Here is a 21,286-nt window from a genome sequence, read left to right as displayed (position 1 = left end):
TATCCGGCCCACTGCACCTTGCTGACTTTGGCCAAATGGACGATGGGAATCTCTCCAAGTACTGCCTGTATCTCGTGATTCATACGCCTCCGCCTCTCTCCGCTTTCAGTCTGCACTACGCCATATATCGTCCCCAGCATCTTCTGCTCGAACACGGCAAGGACAGCTATGTCCTTTGTGAGCGGCGTCACAGCTTCAAGTCCAAAAAAAACTACCGGTCTAATGAGAGTACTCTTGGTAGGGTCATCTTGGTACGGCGGTGTATTATTGTTGGTCGTAACGTTTTGCAAAGGGCACAGTAGCCCCGACTTATTGCTTAAATGCGCCGCTAAATCCCCTAATAAGTGTTGTTGTCTGCGGTCACCAGGGATCTTACACACGAACTCATCTACCATTTCTAGTTGGTCACAGTCAAAGATTACCATCTGTGGAAGGTGCGAGTTCGTCTTCTTTGCGCATCTACTTTTGATGTATTTGGTCTTCGAAATCTTTGGAATGAGAGTGTAAGTGATGTCAGAAGTATTCAAGGAAAGAAAGAGAGAGAAAAAGATAGTAACAAAAATTCAATATTATCCGAAATCTCTTCCTCCAGACACGATACAATCCTCTTACAGTCTGCCGCTTTCCGCTTTCAGTCTACCGTCGCAAAGTTCCTGGCTCAAAGCCATTTGTGAAACCTAAGAGTTGTCAATCTATGCTAATAATCATGCCTCTCGTTGCGATGACCGCATTTTGGCGACGATAAAAAGCTTGCAGGATACGCCGTCACTTTGTATCGACCGTCGCCGCGTCTCGAGTGTCCCCGAAATGTGCACGAAACACTTGATTCTATGATAGCTCTTACAAGTCGCGTAAATTTACGAGGAAATCCATCTTCGTACATTATTTGCCATATCTAGTCTCGAGCGACTGTATCGTATGCTGCTTTGAAGTCAGTAAAGATGTGGTTGTACTTGGTTAGCGGTTGATCATCATTGAAGATATGCTTTGATATTTTCATTTCACCTAAAAGTATCAAGCTAAAGTATGAAGCATTAACACCACTACAGTTTATTATTCTCATCGTACATAGCAGTCAAACTATTTGTATCACTCAACTTTTCTCCCCTACTTCCAGGAAACAACAGGAAACGGAAAAATGATATTTGCAAATCCCATGGAAAATTTACTTCATCTGTTACATTTAAGTCACTCGATGTCAACACACCGGAGAAATGTTCAAGCGGGTTTAGAGTTAGCTGTAGAATCCATCACCACTATCCACGTCAACCACAGCCGGCCATTAGAACAATTATATTTCTCACAGAGGAAAACCGTTTGACACAACACACCAGTTAGAATTGCATTAAACCCATAAACCTAACGAAGTATGTTAAACATAAAAAAAATACATAAAGAAACTGAAATCAATTATTTTTGTAGGAACAGTACGTTCTTACAGCACACCTTTCACAGCAAACCAAAATAGAAAAACAAAGACTGCATTATTCACTAACAATTTATACGATAGTAAAGAATAATAGCTTCAGGCTAGCGAAATAAGATACAATATCATCCTTACAAACAAGCTTAAATTTTCTACTGGCTTAAAATCATCGATCGTAGACAGACTCGGACTAAGTAGCACACGGCTCTGTCTACAATATTCCTACACATTCAATTGTGGCACTAACACTAGCAATCAGGTATTGAATTAACAATAGCAGTATGTATAAGATCAGTAAACACAGTAATGGGACATTTAGGATTTGAACACTTGTTTCTATTTTACGGTTAGTTACTAGAATGATTAACTAGATCAGATGATTTTACTCGATATTTCGATTATTCGTTTTCATTATGTTTATGAAAATACCTAGTTGAATTTCTCTCAACTGTTAAGTTACACATGTTAACATAATTGGTTGACTGTTTTTCTCACTTCTTAACCGTTTACGTATGTAGTTGGTTGTGGAATAAGTACATTAACATTTTATGATACATCGCCAGAATCTGTAGCGCTTAGGAAATAGATTTTTTGTAGCGCCTTTTTGTAATGTAAGACAAGTAAAAGGTGACAAGTAAACTGATCCGTTTGTCAGAAGATTTTATAGTTTCATTACATCTTTTGTGAAAATCCTATTTAGTGTTGCTAGAAATGGCCCAACAAATTACATTTAAAGTCAACTGACCGAAATTTTTCAATATTTTTTTAAACTGTTGTTCAGGTTACAATTTTGTCCAGGTCAAATCGTCACAGAGCTGCTATCATACTTCCCCAAACGTGCAATATTAGATAGCATTTACAGTAGCGAGTTGGTTAGAGAATGATAGGACCCAAGGCCCAATACAGTTTGCACTTAGAATAATACCCAGGTAAACAATAAGCATTTCCAATGCAATTTAAATGCAAGTCAATAAGCATTTAGGCTGCCTTAAATGCTATTTTGGCAAAATATGCGGCTACTTTACTGCTAGCCCTGTTATAGTGCTAACAATGCTTATTTGCAGCTAGTTACTAACAAGAAGAATTTAAATAGAATTGTGGATGCCAGTTTACAACAGTTATGCAGTCAAAAGGCTGATAAACAGCAACCTGCAGTATAAAACGCCGGGCATGCTAATAAACGACTGATTTACTGCTTATATTAATGCTTATTGGTTACCTGGGTAGCCTTCCAGCTACCCAGCCTCGTGGTACCAACTGGGATGGGGTGGGAGTAACCATTAATCAACAAGATAGGACTGCTGGTCGTATGCTGACAGAGAAAGCAGGTTTTCCAGGTATCGCCAGGTATCCAGGTAAGTCCAGGTATCGCTAGGGACCTGAAACAGCATTGCGTTGGTCCTCCTGATTTACAGTGGGGTGATCGTGGGCCTCGTAACGCAACGGAACTGTCGGTAAAAACCCTGATGACGAAAATAGACTTTGGATTGCAAAATCGGTACATGGAATTGTAGATCTCCAAATTTCCAAGGAAGTATCCGTGTGCTTCTCACAAGTTCAACGTCGTAGCGCTTCAGGAAGGTCCAATACTTCCGTCGATCATTTACCAGAGCTGTGGTAACAAACACGTGCTGGGCACAGCTTTTATTGAAAGGCGACATGCCGAAGCAGGTGTTCAGGTGATGGCGAAGCAACATCTGAAAGGCCAAATTAAGGATTAAGGGCTGATTCTTCAATATAAGTATTATTGACGTGCACTAACCTCACCCTTCCATTGGTCGCGTGGTACCGAATCGATATTGCATGACAAGAACGCAGCGCGGGTATTAGGAAAATGCATGTGTTTTGGCCAGAGCGTTACGCGTAAATGTTATTGGCCACTTTCGACTAAATCAAATGGAAGTGGCCAGTAACATATACACCTAACGCTCTGACCAAAACATATACGTTACCCTATACTACTACGCAGATCCAACCGTTGGAACGCGCAGCCATACAAGCAGCAACAGAAACAGCAAACCACCCAGGTAACCAATAAGCATTAAAATAAGCAGTAAATCAGCCGTTTATTAGCATCCCTGGCGTTTTATACTGCAGGTTGTTGTTTATCAGCTTTTTGACTGCATAACTGTTGTAAATTGCCATCCACAATTCTATTTAAATTCTTCTTGTTGGTAACTAGCTGGAAATAAGTATTGTCAGCACTATAAGAGGGCTAGCAGTAAAGTAGCCGCATATTTTGCCAAAATAGCATTTAAGGCAACTTAAATGCTTATTGGCTTGCTTTTAAATTGCATTGGAAATGCTTATTGGTTACCTGGGCACTCTTTAAAGAGAAAAAGCGCCGCCAAGAGGGAAAAGATTGTGAAGAACTCGAACAGCTATCGTTCTAATGGTATATGTAGTTCTACCAGAAATAACGTATCTTGCAAGGGTTTTGTGCAGATATGAGGGAGGAGGTATTTTGACAGACGACGGTGTGGTGATTGAATGGCGGAAAAATCACCATAGGAAAGTAGTAGGAATACCGTGCCGACACCATATTCAAGACAACTGTTTGGTCTATGGTATTTAAGCAGAACTCATTGAAATGGGCAGAAATCATTGAAGAGTGATTTTCAAAATTCGGTATACCAAACGTCTGTTGGAGGAGTTGTTGAACGCGGTTTTCTGACCTATTCACAAGACAGACGACAAGCTGGATTGCGATAACTACCGACTAAATCATTTTCCATGGATTGTCGACCCGATCCAACAGATTCACGGGTAGCTACCAGGTCGGTTTCCCCGACGGTAAGTCTTCAAAGGATCCAATCTTTACCTTGCGGCAAGTCCACCCAAAGTGCCTCAATTTCTAGGTTACTAACTACCTAATGCATCACCTGTTCATCGATTTCAAAGCCGCATATGATAGCATTAACCGACAAAAGCTATGGAAAATTTAGGACTAAAATGGCTTTCCAGAGAAGCAACGCAGACTTATCACGGCTATCTTCTACGATGAATGGAATTCAGTGTTGAGTGAGAATTTCTGGTGGTCTGTGCTGAATTTCTTGCTGAGGGAGCTCCACAATGTGATGGTATTTTCTGCCTGCTTTTTAGTACCTATTGCGTAAGGTGTTATATTAAACGAGCGGCGATCAAAACATGGGGCACAGATTGTGCACAATTTTCAAGTGGGCCAAGATCTAACGAGCACTGGATGCTCGCGGAACTGGAGACTGGCGACCAGACATTGAGTTGACTGAAGATGGGGCTTACGTTAAATAAAAAATATTACAGTTCAACATCAAACAAACGTAATGTGACGGTATTGAAAGAAATATACACAACGAGGGTACGAGGCGTTACTTTGCGTTACTCTATGGTGACAGAGCGCTGATGACGTTTTAACATTCTGCCAAAGTTTTCACAGATCCTGGCCGAATCTGAAAAACAGAAACGAAAACAGACTTGTGCGACTTGTGTGAGATGGATTTCTATTTCTACCTTTTGTAGTTAAAACGATTGTTGAAAGGAGCAGTTAAAGCATTTAGTTATCATCGCAGTTCTTTTAGTTTGGCATTAACAATTTCCTTTTAAAAATGTTTACGTTGTGGGCTCTCGTAGAAGCATCACTGTTGTGCCTGAATGCGATATGCATCCTGCATGAGGAGCGGTTTTTATCGAAATGTAAGTTGAAAATGTAATAAAATACTACAGATTAAATTAAGTCACGCTGATTTTTTCCAGTTGGTTGGGGCGCAACTGCTGCTCAGATTCAAGGTTTTGGTGAGGCTCCTACGGTGAAAGCACAAGTGTTGAACCTGGTCCGGTCGATACGAACGGTGGCGAAAAGTAAGTTTGTCAAAATGTATCACATTCAATGTTGCCTCATTTCTATTTATTTCCAGTACCATTGATATTTCTTAATGTGGGAGCAATATTGTTCAAGCTCGTGCTAGGATAGTCCGTAAATCAATGTAAACTCTTTTGTATTATAAAACTATAAATTGACAACGGTAGGTTAACTTAAATATGAGAGAAAATTCCACAATTTTGTTAAAAAACAAAGTCTATAGGCTACATTCCGTTTTTATTCAACGGACTACGTAGTCACTTGAAGTACATGGTAGTTGTAAGGTTAACGATACGATTGTATTGACAGTTATGGTTATTTTTATTCATTTAATCAATAGCTTATGATACAATCGTCTCTAATTTCTTGCACTAGGTACATTCGATATTTTACATCGGTGTATTTAAATTTTACAAATTATGAGTTTAACTAAAATTAATACTAAAGGACAGTATTTCCTAAGGTGCTCTTAAACATATAATATTTTTCACTTATTTCTTAGCTTTAACTGCTTTGAATTTATTCTCTAACCGAATTGTATATGCATCAAGCTGGTATGCCGCAGCTTCTAGCTTATCCACTGTTGTTTCGATATCTTCTACCTTTCTCAGTAAAGGTTTCTGCAAAGAATCATATCATACTAGATAATAAACAAAATTAAAAGCTAACAAACATATATGCTTACCAGCTCTTCATATTTTTGATTCAATTCACTGTTTTTAACTGCGATCGATTCCGACATTTGCCTCATTTCGGACACCTTTCCCATCATTGCTTTGTTCATGTTTTCGATCAATTTGTAATCCTCCACGGTGGAGCTTAGCTCGTGGGAGATATAATCGCCAGTTTTTTGAAACATTTTGGTTGCCAAGCGGGACAGGTTCGGATCGTGTGCATCGAACGGTTCGAAGCTAGACGTCGACGTGGACAACGTTGGACCTCGCTTTGGCGAATCCGTTACTCCGTCGTAGTCTTCTTCCATGTTTGGCGCACAACTGGTGGAATTAGGATCAACAATCACTTGCTGAAAGTAGAAAATGCAGACAATTCTGGTCAAAATGGTTTCGACATCGACAATTACAATAAATAATTTTATTTATTGTTACTAGATTGTAACAAGAAAAACTTACGGTTTTGATTTAATCAATATTAAATGTTTACGAATCATGCAAAGGCGCAGAGGCAGAATATAAATCAGAGATGCCAGATACTTTAAAAAAAATTGTAGAAAACTAAAAGTCGTAATCGTCTTAATATTAGACCATATTAGACTACCGTGGACCCCCGTTCGTTTGACCATTTTTAATCTGAACACTTTTTAATCTGAACCCCGCTGGTTTGCACGATGTGCAAATTAAAAATGGTTCAAATGTCATTCTCAATATAACATCATTTGTTTATGCAGACAATGCACATAAACACGATTTGTTTGTACTGACCTAGCATGTTTAATCGGTTTCACATTTCGTTTTCCTAACGATTAAGATAGAAATTCGATCAGAAAATGCAATATTCGCACTTGCAACTGCCGACTAAAACAAACCACCAAAACAATAACAAAGAGCAGGGCGGCCAGTTCACAGCGGTTTCAACATATTTCGGGTTACCAGTTGTTCAAATTAAAAAGTAACCCCGTTAGTTTGCATGAGGAATCGTTCAAACGAACGGGGGTCCACTGTATATGGCGTAATCTGACTCCAACGTTCCTTTTTTGTCACAAACTGTAGCTACAAAGGTTTGAATGTTTAAAAAACCTGAAAATCAACTTTGGACTAAGCTTTATTTCCAATATCTAACGTTGTCCATGTATTCTCTGGGCTTTACATGTTCTATTCCTTCCCAGTTTTACAAAATTACAAATTATTTCATACAATTGTACATCTCAAGGGTAAACGATCTAGTTTGACCAGTGTGTTCGGGATATAATTTCGGGAATTTTCATTTGATCTTGCCTTGGATCTTGCCGTAATTTGTAAATACGGCCAAATGCACTGGCTAAAAAAATCGATTACCCTTAAATAGAATATTCTGGCAACCGTTACTACTCTACTTCTACACGTTACATTTTTTTCGGCAAAAAAGGACAAAATGTGGCCTTGTTTTGAGTATAAAAAATCAAAGCCATCTTTACATCTAGAGGCGCTCAGTATGCATTTGCTATTGCTATTAGTATTCGGACATTCTTTAAATTTTCATTCCTGGCGAGATGGACCAACCATGGTCTTAGCCAACAAAACCCCAAAACAAAAAAAAAAAATTTCATTCCAGAAATCCCAGAATTTTATGAAATTTATTTTATTAGGATTTTGCAGAAATTTTTTTGATTTTTCCGACCCTCGCTTATGTCAAAAATCAAAACTCTTGAACTAAGCATATGTATTGTCAATTGCAAGGAAAATTGTACCATCCAAAGTGCGATATCGCTCATAAAAATGCTATTTTGCGCGACGGCTGTACGGAAAACCAAATTGCCCACATCTACCCCAGCCGAAAGTGGAGAAGAACGCATCCTGATGTAAGTAACCATCGCAACGTCGGCATTGAATACGAACATCACCAAGATACGCTTACGTGTCGTGTTCAATGTCGGGAGAAGAAAGTTGAGTGTCGCTACGATGTCCGCCGATTGGAGAATCCTGAGGTGAAATGTTGAACAACTTGACTCCCGAGGTTTAGATTTTCCACCTGGTGGAACTGTCGCAGACAGGCGTTCTTACTTCATCACGACAAGTGCATATCGTGCGACAGGAGTGGATTTCGGATGCCCTACTGGCTCTCAAGTGCACTAAATGTGCATTGAAATTAGTTTGGGAGTGCAGCACAACTTTAAGGAAGTTCTTCCGCCAGAACAAAGTTTCATTATTCTGGGTGCCTGGACACTGCGGAATCGAGGGCAACATGAGCTTGCTGACAGCCTGGCGAGACAAGGATCTGCTCAGCAGTTCATTGGTCCCGAACCGTTTCTGAGCACTTCCATATCTGCTGTCAAAGGCGAATTACTGACCTGGGAAAAGCTGGGAATAGCGTCCAGTTGGTGATCCAGTTGGGCTAAACTGCGCACAATCACGGGTTCCTCGTCGGATATCGCCCCTAGCTTTGCCATTTATAGAGAATTGGTAAGGTCTTAACTGACATTTGCCGTCTTTGCAACTTACAACTAAAAATTTTAGCGCTTGCTCTATGGAGCTGCGTCTCCCAGGTACAGCTTCATCGGAAGCTACCTAATAACTCCATAATCTGTACGGAAACAACCTAGCTGAACAGTCTTACAACCTAGCTCAACTCCTTCAATGGGTATGAACGAATTGCTCAACTGTGATACAGCAATCGAGGCCAGCTACAAAAGACAGTCTTCGTGACTGTCGCAGTGGCATTTTTGAACCCAAGGCCCATCTGGCATACAAAAAAACGATACGCCAAACTGAAGAGGGCTGTCAAACGAGTTTGGAGGCGGGTCAAAAGAGCTTGGATTAATTCCCTAGCCGAAGAAAGAGAAACCACTGCCGACAATGGTGATATCCGTTTGTTGTACGATACTTCTCGCTACCTTAGTCCTGATAGAACAGAGTTGGTTAGTTACTGACTGACCATATAGAACAGCTTAAGCGATGGACTGAACATTTTGAACAACTGTCGAGTTTTAAATGACAAAGTCGCGTCAACTACCGTGGACCCCCGTTCGTTTGACCATTTTTAATCTGAACACTTTTTAATCTGAACCCCGCTGGTTTGCACGATGTGCAAATTAAAAATGGTTCAAATGTCATTCTCAATATAACATCATTTGTTTATGCAGACAATGCACATAAACACGATTTGTTTGTACTGACCTAGCATGTTTAATCGGTTTCACATTTCGTTTTCCTAACGATTAAGATAGAAATTCGATCAGAAAATGCAATATTCGCACTTGCAACTGCCGACTAAAACAAACCACCAAAACAATAACAAAGAGCAGGGCGGCCAGTTCACAGCGGTTTCAACATATTTCGGGTTACCAGTTGTTCAAATTAAAAAGTAACCCCGTTAGTTTGCATGAGGAATCGTTCAAACGAACGGGGGTCCACTGTACTAGGCGTCATCATTGGATGAAATTAAAAGCAGCAATTAAAAGTATCAAACTCAACTGCGTTCCAGGGATAGACTGCATTTCAGTCGAGATGCTGAAAGCTGACTCATCTTTGTCAGCCCAGATGATGCATCAGTAATTCAGCAATACATAGGGTAACCAACCTATTTTGGACCCCATCAGCAGCTGTACATAATTTGGACACTTGCATTTGATTTTGCTGTAAGTGTCCAAATTATGTACAGCTGCTGAGGGGGTCCAAAATACGTTGGTTACCCTATATAGGAAACCGCAACTTCCCGGTGGACTGGATGCAGGGCATATTGATCAAAGTTCCTAAAAGGGAGACGTAACTGAATGCGGTAACTGGCGTGGCATCACGTTGCTCTGTATTACTATTAAAGTATTCTGTAAGGTAATCCTCCAACCGGATCTAGGAGAAAAACGACGCTACTCTCGGGCGACAGCAAGCTCGATTCCGTGCTGGCCGATCAGAGGTAGACCATATCACAACGCTACGCATCATATTGGAGCAGATGGAGATGGAAGACTCTCTTCTGCTGGTGTTTGTTAACTTTGCAAACATTTCATCGACTTAACCACGAAAACATGTTGGGCGCATTTAGACGTAGAAGAGTCCTAGATAAGCTAGTCCATCTCATCGGGTTTCAGTCAGTACGAGGCGTTCTCGTGCAAGGTGTTGCACAGAGGCATCTAGTTCGATCCTATAAGAGTTGCTGCTAGTATGAGACAGGACTGCATGTTATCACCATTACTGCTCTTCATCGCAATGGATAGAATACTAGTTGGAGCAATTGACAGTAGACCAAATGGAGGATTGCCTTGGAAATATGGACGTCGGTCTAGGTGACGACATTGTGTTGCTCGCACAACGCCGAATCGATTGCAATCATCACATCTCATAGTCAAAGTAGCAAAGACTAAAGGCCTGCGCAGCATTGGTACGTCATGGTAGTAGTTGCGTAAATCTGATAGATAATTTGTCAGATTGTATGAGAGAACTGTCAAATTGCTGCAACCGCTAACATGAAGTCCCAATTCTGCGCGGACCTTAAGCCTATGGTAATGAATATTGACAATTCCACCAACTTGACACTTGACAGTAGCGGGACAATAAATTGCTAGATAGCGCCTGATGATGGTAGCAACCCAGCTAGCATTTTCATATGTATAAAAAAAATATAAATTAGCATTACGTACATATATAAATGCTAAGAAATCGTATTTGATGCGCAAAATTGGCATATCCGTACTATTTTGGAGGCGATATGCGAGATTACGATAGTTTTGAGTGTAACGACTATATAAGTATTTATAGACGATAACATCGAATTAAGATACTCCCAACGACTACAATTTGTAATCTGTAAATTAATCAATATCTTCAAAGGAAGCGTTTGGTACGGGAGGTCCACGCTTTCTTCCTTCCCCTTGATTTCAATGAGTTGAATGGAATTAAGTATCATTTTTAATTCCACTTAATTCTTTGGAATTCTCTCTGCGGTACATGCTGCGCAGTTGGCCTGGCCGTTGACAAGAAAAATGATCGATTTAAGCAATCGGCATTTTCCAGGATGCCTTCAAGTATTGGCTGCGTTAGTGTGAGATAAGATAAGATAAGATGAGATAACATCGAATTAAGCGCGAGTCGCTCCGTACTACTATACTATATTTTGTGCTGAAAATCTTATGTATGCCAGTTATTATCATTATATACGATAGAAAATCAACTTGGTCCCACTTTATCCAGCTTTAGTTACGATTTCGAATTTGTTAGGAGATATTTACGATAATTTTCGTACATTGATATACGAGTTGGTGTTAGCTGGGAAAACTGATATAGCCACGCGGGTCAGAAGGAACAGGGGTGACTGCAGATCTGCAAAACATCTGGTGTTTATCCCGATCACTTTACATATCAAAATCCGAATTCTCGACTCAAACGTTAAATCTGTATTACTATACGCCTGCGAAACGCAAAACTGCTGGTATTCATTAATCGGTTCTGATTTATGGGTTATTTATTAATATGGGTCTGACCTTATTTATGGTCGGGGAGTTTGACAACTGGATATCCAACGAGGAACTCCATCGTCGATGCCATCAACAGCCGATAGCAACGGAAATACGAGAACGTACGTGAACGTAGTGGACCAGACACGCCTTGAGGAATGGAGCGAACGAGATCTGCAGAGAAGCACTCGATTGGAATACGCAAGGACAACGACGGAAGAGACGGATCCAGAGGCTCATGGCGAGTAACCGTCGGCAGTGGAGATCTCTGATTGCATCCGTTTGTTCTGCCGGACCGGCGGTCATGGACCAGTAAGTAAGTAAGATTGATTTTTTATAAAGCTTACAGATGTGTCACAATTATCAAGTTGCAACCAATAACCCCACTTTTACGTTTGTTTTTCGTGCTGCTGAAATAAGAATTAAATGTAAAGACAGATCCAAATTGAAATGCAACAGTAAAACCAGCAATGGTAACAGCATGAATGTTATCATAGTTGAAAAACCAATATCCTACCAATAAACCTAAGTTAATTGTTTCATCTTCTTACGGCATCGCCATTCGTGGCCCAGCAGAGTGCAATCAAACGGATTGATCTAACGCAAATTGGTGGCTATCATCCGTGCTACCGTGCGTACAAACATACACACGAACATATACACACGTACACACCTACACAGATCCGTAGCTACCGGCAACGAAAATGCAACAATGTATGTATCAGCTTCTGAGAATTGATTGTGAATGAACTATACAGATTCAATCAATTGGCATACGAAGATGCGGTTCCATCACGCCTCAGCAATTCGACTCGGTACCTAACCTACTACCTACCTACCTATATGTCGTTTGTAACACCCAAACATGCTTTTGCATAATAACCTAACGCCTTTCATTAGTTGGAGTGTTGTGCGAGCTTCTGGTACATCTGGCGCTGCAGGATGTTTTGGTAGTTAGTAATTCACAATAATATCGGTTGGTATCAATCATGAAAAGACGATAAAATTGATAGTTTTTCGGTACCTATGTGGTAAATATTGTTTACGTGTACATCTATTCGGTTAAGCGAAATTCAAACAAACAGCATTGTTAGTTACTGGTAAGGAGATATGCCACGTGCTGATGGGTTACAGATTGTGAAAATAATTCTCAAATTTTTCTCAGGAATATTACAAAATTGTGCTGACACGGATAACACTTTTATACTTTGTAAAGTCTTAGAATTTAAGAACACAACATGCTTTCGATCAATTAGCATTCATGGTATTCATGAGTAATGAATATAACCATATCGGCTGTACCTGTTTGGATTGCATCTCAAGCACTTCACAGCGTTGAGTACCCTTTACGGCAGGTATTATTTATTTTTTGAAGAACGCGCAATTGCACTTGATCGCACTAATTTCCTTATTACTAATGAGCAGCTGCATGCAGCTGCCAAGAAACGTTATTTTACTCCTTCCGAATGCTACTCTGATCCATCGTGAGAATCATTGAGTGCTAATTATATAATTACATAATTATAAGAAGTATGGAAATCGTAAAATATCAAAAACCGATGAAATATGCACGCAAACCGAAGCACATGCCGAAGTACATCAAACATAAGTCAAAATGAGCTTATGGTACGGCGCGCGCTGTCACGTCTGTGGAAGCCATCGTCGTCGTCGTCGTCGCCGTCGTATCGCATGAACTTGCAACCAGTGAAGCGAATTATTACGGTGCTGTTGTTTCTTACTTCATGAAAGTAGGTAGTAGTTTACCTATTACTACTGTTTCCACTAAGAAAAAAATAACGCCGCTGGTGCTGTGGTGCTGCCACTTCAAATTGTCGCGAAAATTCTTCCGGAAAAGTCCAATTGGTTTCCGCCGGGAAGATTGCAGCAAAAAGTGACCTACTATTTAGGGCAGTTGAGCAATTTTGTGTCCAATGTGGACGCTGCTGTGAAATAATTTTTTTCCCGGCCGCACTTGGAATCTAAATAAGTAGATATGCAATCTTATTTTTACTAAAAGCAGCAACTACTGTCAAGGAAAAAAATCGTCCATTTAAAACCTCAATTTAATAGTATCATAAGGAATACGTTTTTTCCTGAAACTTGCATGCATTTTCAGCTAGAGTGATTGTTCAACTGTTTGAAACATACCCACAATTTTGCCCTGTGCTGCTTTTTTGTTACTATTTCAACAATGTTCATGCCGGCATGAAACATAAACAGAGAATTTAACAAACGAAGCAAGGTCGGTCACCAACGCAGTACTTTTTTTTGCAAGACAAGTCCTACAAGGAATGAAAAGATTCACATTCACTTCATTTGGAGGTTAAGTTTAAAAAATGAGCTCTTAGCAAAGGTTAGCATGAATATTTGATAAACGAGCTTGAGGACTCAGCTAACTTCCAAAATTTTCTCGTTAATGGTAAAATATTAAATTATACATAACAGAGTGTTGCACTATGTCCCAGACTATTCTAGAGACTTTACCAGGATATATTAAAAGAAGAATTATTGCTGTTAAAGCTTTTGGTTAAACATTACGTATAGGAGATACGTGTTGTCATTACTATCACAAATTTTTGCCTTGAAACCCATTCATTCAAATCGTTTCCTAAAAAGATTAAACCAGCAGCGCTAAAAGCAATGACGAGACGATATTGACGATAAATATATTCATAAGGATATTAACGGACCTCATCAAATGCATCTCGCTGATGGAAAGCTATTCCACGTCTTGTTCCCTTTCGTCCTGAGGCAGTAAATAAGATTAAACATGGAGACGGTTGTCGAGAATCGATATAGAACGGAATTGAACTTTATCGGCCCAACTTGGCACTGCGGTACAGCCAACCGATGCAAATTTTTCAATTACACTTTCTGTGCGACTTCGGAACTGCACTCTGTTGCACGTTTTTCCTTTAAGGATTACTGCACTTGAATTTTTTATCCTCTGCCTAGGTACTATACTAGTTAGGTACTGCCGGACTTATTTAACGTGAAAAGCTCAAGGCTAAACTTAACAAACCAAGCGAAAAACTATGACAAGTACCTACCGGGCGCAAAGTTGGAATTGTTCCGATTGGTTCCGGCTTTCTTTACAATTGTTTGTGACAATGGAATAATGGAAGCAGCCGTACTGAAGGCAGGCAAGTTCAAGTACTTATTTCCTTCCTGCCTCACTCGGAGCAAAAAAAGCGTGGATACAGCAAATTTGTGTTGCCGGGAAGTAGAAGGTAAACTACCTACGCGTGAAATTTTTTTAAATGGATTTCCTACATATACATTTAACAGTTGATAGTATGTATACTTGCTATCAGAATCAGAATCATCAGTGATGACCCAACAAACAATTTTATCGTATAACAGCTTATAAGCGCTTGTAACTCGGTAATTAGCTATTCAATATTTGAATAAGCTAATAGTCATCAACAACGTTTCTAGGGAAGCAATAGGTCTAAGGAAAACTTATTCTGAAATAATTGATTGCTTCCCAAGGAACAATTTTTGTTTAATAGACGTTTAACCGGTAAATTTTGTTCAGCATATCTGCCGCTACTCGCATATAACAGCCCCATTTTCCATGGTGTTCCTTATATAAATGGGACTGTTATGCGAGTAGCGGCAGGGCAGATATGCTGTATAGTGCTTTTAAAGCATGCCTAAATACCTCTGTTCAATGCATGTACAGTTGGTTTTGAAGAATTTAAACAGCACAGTGCTGCTTATGTGTTGATTTAAGAATTTAAGTCATTGGTGTTATTGGTTGCCATCAAGCGACTTTTATTGTACATTTGCTCTTGATGGTGCGGCTGATACGTTTGTACAACGATTATTCGACTCTTATTCTACACTTTATCTTTGCAATGCCAGTGATATGTTTGCACAACGTCTATTCGACATGCATTGGTTTGATTGCTTTAATATATTCCACACTTGCTCTTAGCGGTGCTGCTGATACATTTGCGCAACGTTTATTTGACTTTTATTCCACACTTGCTTTCAACAGTGTTTCTGATACTCTTTTAAAGACATACAACAACAGTTGAGATAGAGTGTAGATGTTGATTAGAAACTATTGATTAGTTGATTAGTTGATTAGAAAAAAAAATGAATATGACGTTTGCACAACATGTACTTCAGCAATTTCCCTTGTTCAGCACTGCATGCTACTACACACTACTTATTCCACATCTGCTTTTTTAGGTTTGTTCCTTGGGTTTGGACTGAAATTATGCAACTTAAAAATATCGAAAAAGTTCTAAAACAAATACCCACCTCAAACATTCATTGGTCAAATCTAATCTTCTAATCTTCCAATGAAAACATTTTCTTCATTACATTTTTGCTGTTTCTTAGTTTAATGGCTGAAAAACTCGGTTAAAAAATTCAAACCGCATGACCCAAACAGTACGCTGTACAAAGTTTCTTTCGGGAATGTAAGCAAATTTTCTCAGCATATTTACCGACGGATCTTCGTCTAGCCCGTCCTCTGCTGCTCCTGGAGATAAAAATGAAAAGGAGCATGGGAAAAAACGTTACAAAAATTAGATAAACAGGATAGAAAAAGAGGAAAAACGTAGGAGAAAAAAAGAGAAAAACTGAGCAAAAAAGAGATAACGAAAGAAAAATCGTGACAATGGCAGGGAAAACGGAACGTGAAAAGAGATAAAAGTGAAACAGAAGAAAACGGGAGAGAGAAATAAAAAACGAGGCAAAAAAGACGAGTTTGGGCAGGCAAAGAGGGAGAACGGAAAAGAAATGACAACAAAAGTGATGAAGAAAATGAGGACACACTAAACAGAAAGGCAGAAAAAACAAAAAATAACGGAACCAAAAAGGAATAAATGTGGCAGAAAGAGAGAAAATACGGGTACTGGAAAATTAAGAAATGAGAACACAAAAAGAGGAAAATGTAGAGAAAAAATGAAAACGGAAGATAAACGGAAGAAGGAAGTAATGTTTTGGTATAATAAGAGGAAGAAATGAACAGACGGAAACCAAAAAAGGACTTAACGGGACAGAAAACAAAAAAACGAGACTGAAAAAGAGGAAAAACAGCAAATAAAAGACGAAAAACGAAACAGAAAAGACAAAAACAATTTAAAAATGGGTCAAAATAAGGAGAGAAAGTGAAAATAGCGGATAAAACAAGGAAAACCGAAAGAGAGAAGAGGGAAAGCTAGACAAATAGTAGAAAGATGAGTCAGAAAAAGAACGAACGTGACAAAAAAGGTGCGAAAACGGAAAAGCCATTCAATCGATGATTGTAATGTGAGATATATTGACTCCACTGCATCGAGCACCGTTTCGTCATCTGTTACCGTGAAACCATTCATCTTTAAGTTACCGCTGCCGGGATGCAGACGTGGGAGCGTTTTGGAAGCCTCTGATTCCCTCAGTCCTGCAGCTGTCCCGGACTTGTACTCGAGAGGGGGTCTTTCAATACATCCAGACAGGCATGCAGGCAGGTTAGTGTGAGTGTCATCTATTTGCCCCCGGATCGTCGTAACGATATTAGTAGCATTCATGAGAACGTACACTCTACCGGTGCTGTTATCTCGAACGTGGAACTCAGTGATTATGCTCTGCAGTTTGGGGATTATAATCAATCTCAGCTACGGTGGTGTAGGGGAAGTCCAGTATGGTCGGACAGGCCTCTATGCCCGGACTCTGGCGATTTCTCAAAATCAAGAAATGATAAAAATATTTGGAAAGAATAGGACAATAGTAGTATTAAAGTACTATTGTTCCATTCTTTCCAAATATTTTTATCATTTTTTGTTTTTGAGAAATTTGTTTATTTATTTATTGACTAACGCATTGACATTGACTAACGAAACCGCAACACCCGTCTGCACCCTATTAGATCGCCATACGAACCATTGTTTTTCAAGAGATGGCGCTTTTCTAGTGGTAATAAAATCAAAATTTCTCACTTATTTATGTTTGCCTACCTGAAAAACAATCACTAATCATATTTTATTTGTGGTACAGTTACTCTGTTATACTTAATTTTCATGACTTCTGCCTAATTTTGATAAAAACAAACATTTCCTATACCTCTTAATAGCATCTTACTACCAGTTATCCGAGAGCCCTGAAAAGCTAAAGCCCTATAAAGATACATTTATAGGGCTTTATGAAAAGCCTGGCCGAGAACCAGGAGCTGATATATTTGCGACATTTCAATTCGAAAAAATTAAATTTCGCAACATGAACGCAATAAATAAAAACAATGTTTACCAATTATTTAATGGTTCAGGTGTCAAAGGTTATATTGCGATTAGCGATAAAGCCAAAAGAAACTGAGATGCATGAGGTTGTAAGGTTGTTGTGTTCAGTGAATTTATTGTCACGCAAAATTCAGCTGCTACGCAAACTACAATATGCGTTACGAAGTAACGACATCTGTTGTATTCAGCAAGGAAACATTGCTAGTTTCAAGCATACTCTCACGCATGGCGTATGATGAAACACTTGCGCCAACTTCTGTTATTTATTATCAGAAACTAGAGGCGGTGTTCTATTGAGCTTTGATCACTCTCGACGCAGACCATCCTGCTTTGGACGTTCCGCTGAATCACTCAACGCCGATCGTTTTTGAGGATGCCTTCGGAAATGATGGTATACGGGACTTTTACCGTGGTGATTCTGACGGAATCAGATCCGCTATCTTTCGCGTTGACTATCAGACAATAAACTCTGCTACATGTATTGACGACACCGTCCATTATTTCTAGTGAACAATCTTGAACGTGATAAGGGAATTTGGATTCGACACCCACCCGTCGTCAAAGCCTCCTTCATCTACGCAGACGGCTACGGCTGAGGGTTAGACCTCTACGAAGATACTGCCGGCATCGTTCTCACCTTACAAAACAGGAATTCTACCGTCTGAGTAACCAACGATTTGTTCTCCGTACGCAGGCATCTCTGTGCAGGAATCCAAAGCGATTTTGGCATTTCGTAAATTCCAAGAAGAAAGAGGCTGGTCTGCCATTGTCAGTTCAGCTTGGGGAACAAGTTGCCAATTCTGAATTTGAGAAGTGCCAATTTTTTCGCCCAACATTTTAGGAATTCGTTCAACGAACGCTCTGACTCACTTACACAGGTCGCCATCGCCATCAATGACTGTCCTAGTGATGCTTTAGAGTTTGAGTCACTGTAAGAGAGCAAATTTCCTGAACTGTGGAAATCCTTATTTATGTTCCCTGTTCACAAGAAAGGTGACAAAACACACGTTCGGAATAACAGTGGCATCATCTCCTTATGCTGCTGTTCAAAAGTTTTTAAGATTATTATCAATGAGGCGCTTTCTGCTCGTCTAAGAATTACATTTCAACTGGCTCGGGACGGATTCTATCCCACGCGGTCTTTGCCACAAATTTGACCGCATTTGCATCACTATGCGTTCGCACAATGGATAACGATGGACAAGTTGATGCTGTCTACACTGATCTTAAGGCAGCATTTGATCGAGTTGATCACGAAATTTTCTCGCTATTCATCAACGAACTTTATGTCATACTGCCATCTGGATGCCGCCTATTTTACGCCGACGACGGGTAAATATACAGCAATCCCCCCAATAAGAACGCTAAACGGAACCGCCTTAATGAAATGGAGTTCCTAATGGAGTCTACGTAGTAAATGGGAATTTACGTATATTCGGCAAAGTTGTTCAATAGATCAACGGGTTTTCATTGGAATTGGCCCACTACGTGACGCAAGTATATATGTAATATTCTTATAAAGGCTGTATCTTACGCTGCTTACTATCTAGAATGTTGCGATCTTCGGGAAGGTTACTCAAATGACTGCCACCTTCAAGATGGTATGGAAAATAGCCCAAAAAAATGGGCGTAAACCGAAAGAGTGTGGGTAAGGGTTAGAGTCCCACTCAGTAATTGAACTACGCAATATATTTTTGGCCTCACATGCTGAATCAAGGTTTGATGTATCTGTTGTAGTTACGATGCTACAAAGCTAGTACATCATTAGTAACTAAATAAACGTTCATTTAGTCACTAATAAGGTACTAGCATTGTAGCACCGTAAATACAAAAGATACAGTAAAACTTCACTCAGCAAAATTGTACATAAAAACTGGTTCCACAAATGTCCCATATATACCTTTGTAAAATTTTGCTCGGCTGAGACGGTACTGTCAAATGAATCAAAATTGAACAAAGTGATCGAATCACCCCTGCTCTGCAGCATCAATACGCATTGAGGTTATAGGGTACGGGAGAGTATTCCCAGCACTGATGATATTCGCTCTTGATGATGGATTAAAAAACACACAATTATGATCACGTTTACTTATTCTAGAAACTAAACAGCTGTGAATATGCTATCACAGAACAATTCTACTTTTTTTATCACGCAAGAACACAAAAATTCTCCTCTGAGATGAAAATATAATTCAATTTTCATTCACTAGCCATTAGCTGCATTTTGTTTTTAATTCTAGCATATGGTGCGTTATTTATACTACTACCAATATGTGAGGCCTGAAGCGCTTCTATCGTGTTGACATAGCTAGTATTTGAGTGACAACCACTTGCTTCTGGTCCTAATGTATATGAACGATTCAATGATACACTAGCGCCAGCAGCAAGCTGTTGTCACTGCAAAACTAATTATCTTCAATGAACCCGGAATGTAGGCAATAGCGACATCGGTCTCTCTTTTGATCTGTTTTTGCAAAGCATCTAATCCCTGTGCAGGCTATTTCGGGCGGTCGGATTTAAAAAACACAGTCACCACTATAGAAAATGGGCCCAATTTAGCCGCAGCGACTTCATCATTTCTTGCGACTATAACTCAAATTTAGTAGCGTTTCATTAGGACCAAATGACACGTCGATGTTCAGTTAATAATATTCCATCAACTGGTATAAAAATCTTGTCTCGAATAAATATAGTTTCAACGTAATTCCTGAATATTGTTCAGGCTACCGCTTAATGGGCTGGAAGTACCCTCCCGTACCCTTGTTTTTATATAAGGGCAATCGGCTGGAACCGCTCTTCGTACCATAGATCGAAAAAAAAACACGATTTTACAACGTTAAGACGCATCACTTATTTCAAACTACAATTAATTCCTTACTGTCGGTAATAAATTTGCAACTACTTAGTATGAAATATAACGTGCATACTACCATTTACGATTGTTTCTTCTGTGGCCAGCTTTAAAGCAAGTATTTAGCCATCTAGGAATCGAGCCGAGGCAGATACATATTTTGTTCAGATTATCGCAGTATTTCTTCACCGGTCCCAGAATACATAACTCAACTCACATATGTCGGCTAGAGCAACACACATAAGGGGCTCTCGAGGGTACTGTCAAGATGAGAATCTCTAGACTCTAGAGAAATGCTTAAATGCTGGTTTCTATTCATCTACTAGCCGCAGTTGCACATAGAAAAAAAATCGGTTTTCTACTGGCGGTATCAGCACAGTAATAGCACAGAGGACAGGCATTTGTTTAAGTTCAATTACCTCTCTGTTGTTGTATATTTCAGGATATTTAATATTGTAAAAATAAAAAAGGGTAGTTTAATATTCGATCGTTGAAGTAAGTTAAAGCTCTAGCATTCAGATGAACCTTTGTCGACGTTGGTTTTCTAGTCAACTCCAATTGAGTGAATAGTTTTCTTTCCTATTCATATTCAAAAATATGACCTGATCTGGCCTGAACTTGCCGGAATTGTTTGCAAAATTGTTGACTGCTTTTTCTTTTGTTAAAAAGTAAGACAGAATGTAAATCCTAAATGCTACTTAAAAAGTAGTTTAACAAACTCTTCTATAGAGCTGACAATGTTTATTTATGTTGATTACTGGCAAGAAGAATTTTGAATAGAATTATGTAGTCAAAAAGGTAATATATAACAACCTTGGTAAAAATACCACAAATGCTA

The 21,286-nt window shown here is 39.4% G+C and overlaps 3 protein-coding genes across 3 annotated transcripts in view; 2 read left to right on the top strand and 1 right to left on the bottom strand.

Moving 5' to 3' along the window:
• LOC128738498 (tyrosine-protein phosphatase non-receptor type 61F) overlaps positions 1 to 2,050 on the top strand; it is a 29,261-nt gene extending 27,211 nt beyond the window's left edge. The window contains exon 8 of the mRNA XM_053833688.1: positions 1,118 to 2,050. Within this exon, the coding sequence (XP_053689663.1) occupies positions 1,118 to 1,142 (25 nt within the window). The 3' untranslated portion in view covers positions 1,143 to 2,050. The remainder of the gene's footprint in view (positions 1 to 1,117) is intronic.
• A 2,787-nt stretch (positions 2,051 to 4,837) lies between these two features.
• LOC128737766 (immediate early response 3-interacting protein 1) lies at positions 4,838 to 5,444 on the top strand. Its single transcript, XM_053832471.1, has 3 exons — positions 4,838 to 5,098; positions 5,159 to 5,263; positions 5,320 to 5,444. Exons 1-3 carry the CDS (start codon positions 5,011 to 5,013, stop codon positions 5,373 to 5,375), a joined length of 249 nt encoding a protein of 82 aa, XP_053688446.1. The 5' UTR covers positions 4,838 to 5,010; the 3' UTR covers positions 5,376 to 5,444.
• A 140-nt stretch (positions 5,445 to 5,584) lies between these two features.
• LOC128737585 (biogenesis of lysosome-related organelles complex 1 subunit 2) lies at positions 5,585 to 6,265 on the bottom strand. Its single transcript, XM_053832257.1, has 2 exons — positions 5,950 to 6,265; positions 5,585 to 5,884 (listed from the first exon to the last, which is right to left on the bottom strand). Exons 1-2 carry the CDS (start codon positions 6,244 to 6,246, stop codon positions 5,756 to 5,758), a joined length of 426 nt encoding a protein of 141 aa, XP_053688232.1. The 5' UTR covers positions 6,247 to 6,265; the 3' UTR covers positions 5,585 to 5,755.
• Between the last annotated feature and the right edge of the window lie 15,021 nt (positions 6,266 to 21,286).

This window comes from Sabethes cyaneus, chromosome 2, assembly GCF_943734655.1.
Source record: "Sabethes cyaneus chromosome 2, idSabCyanKW18_F2, whole genome shotgun sequence".
Taxonomy (NCBI): Eukaryota; Metazoa; Arthropoda; class Insecta; order Diptera; family Culicidae; genus Sabethes; species Sabethes cyaneus.
This window is presented reverse-complemented; position numbering and strand designations above follow the sequence as displayed.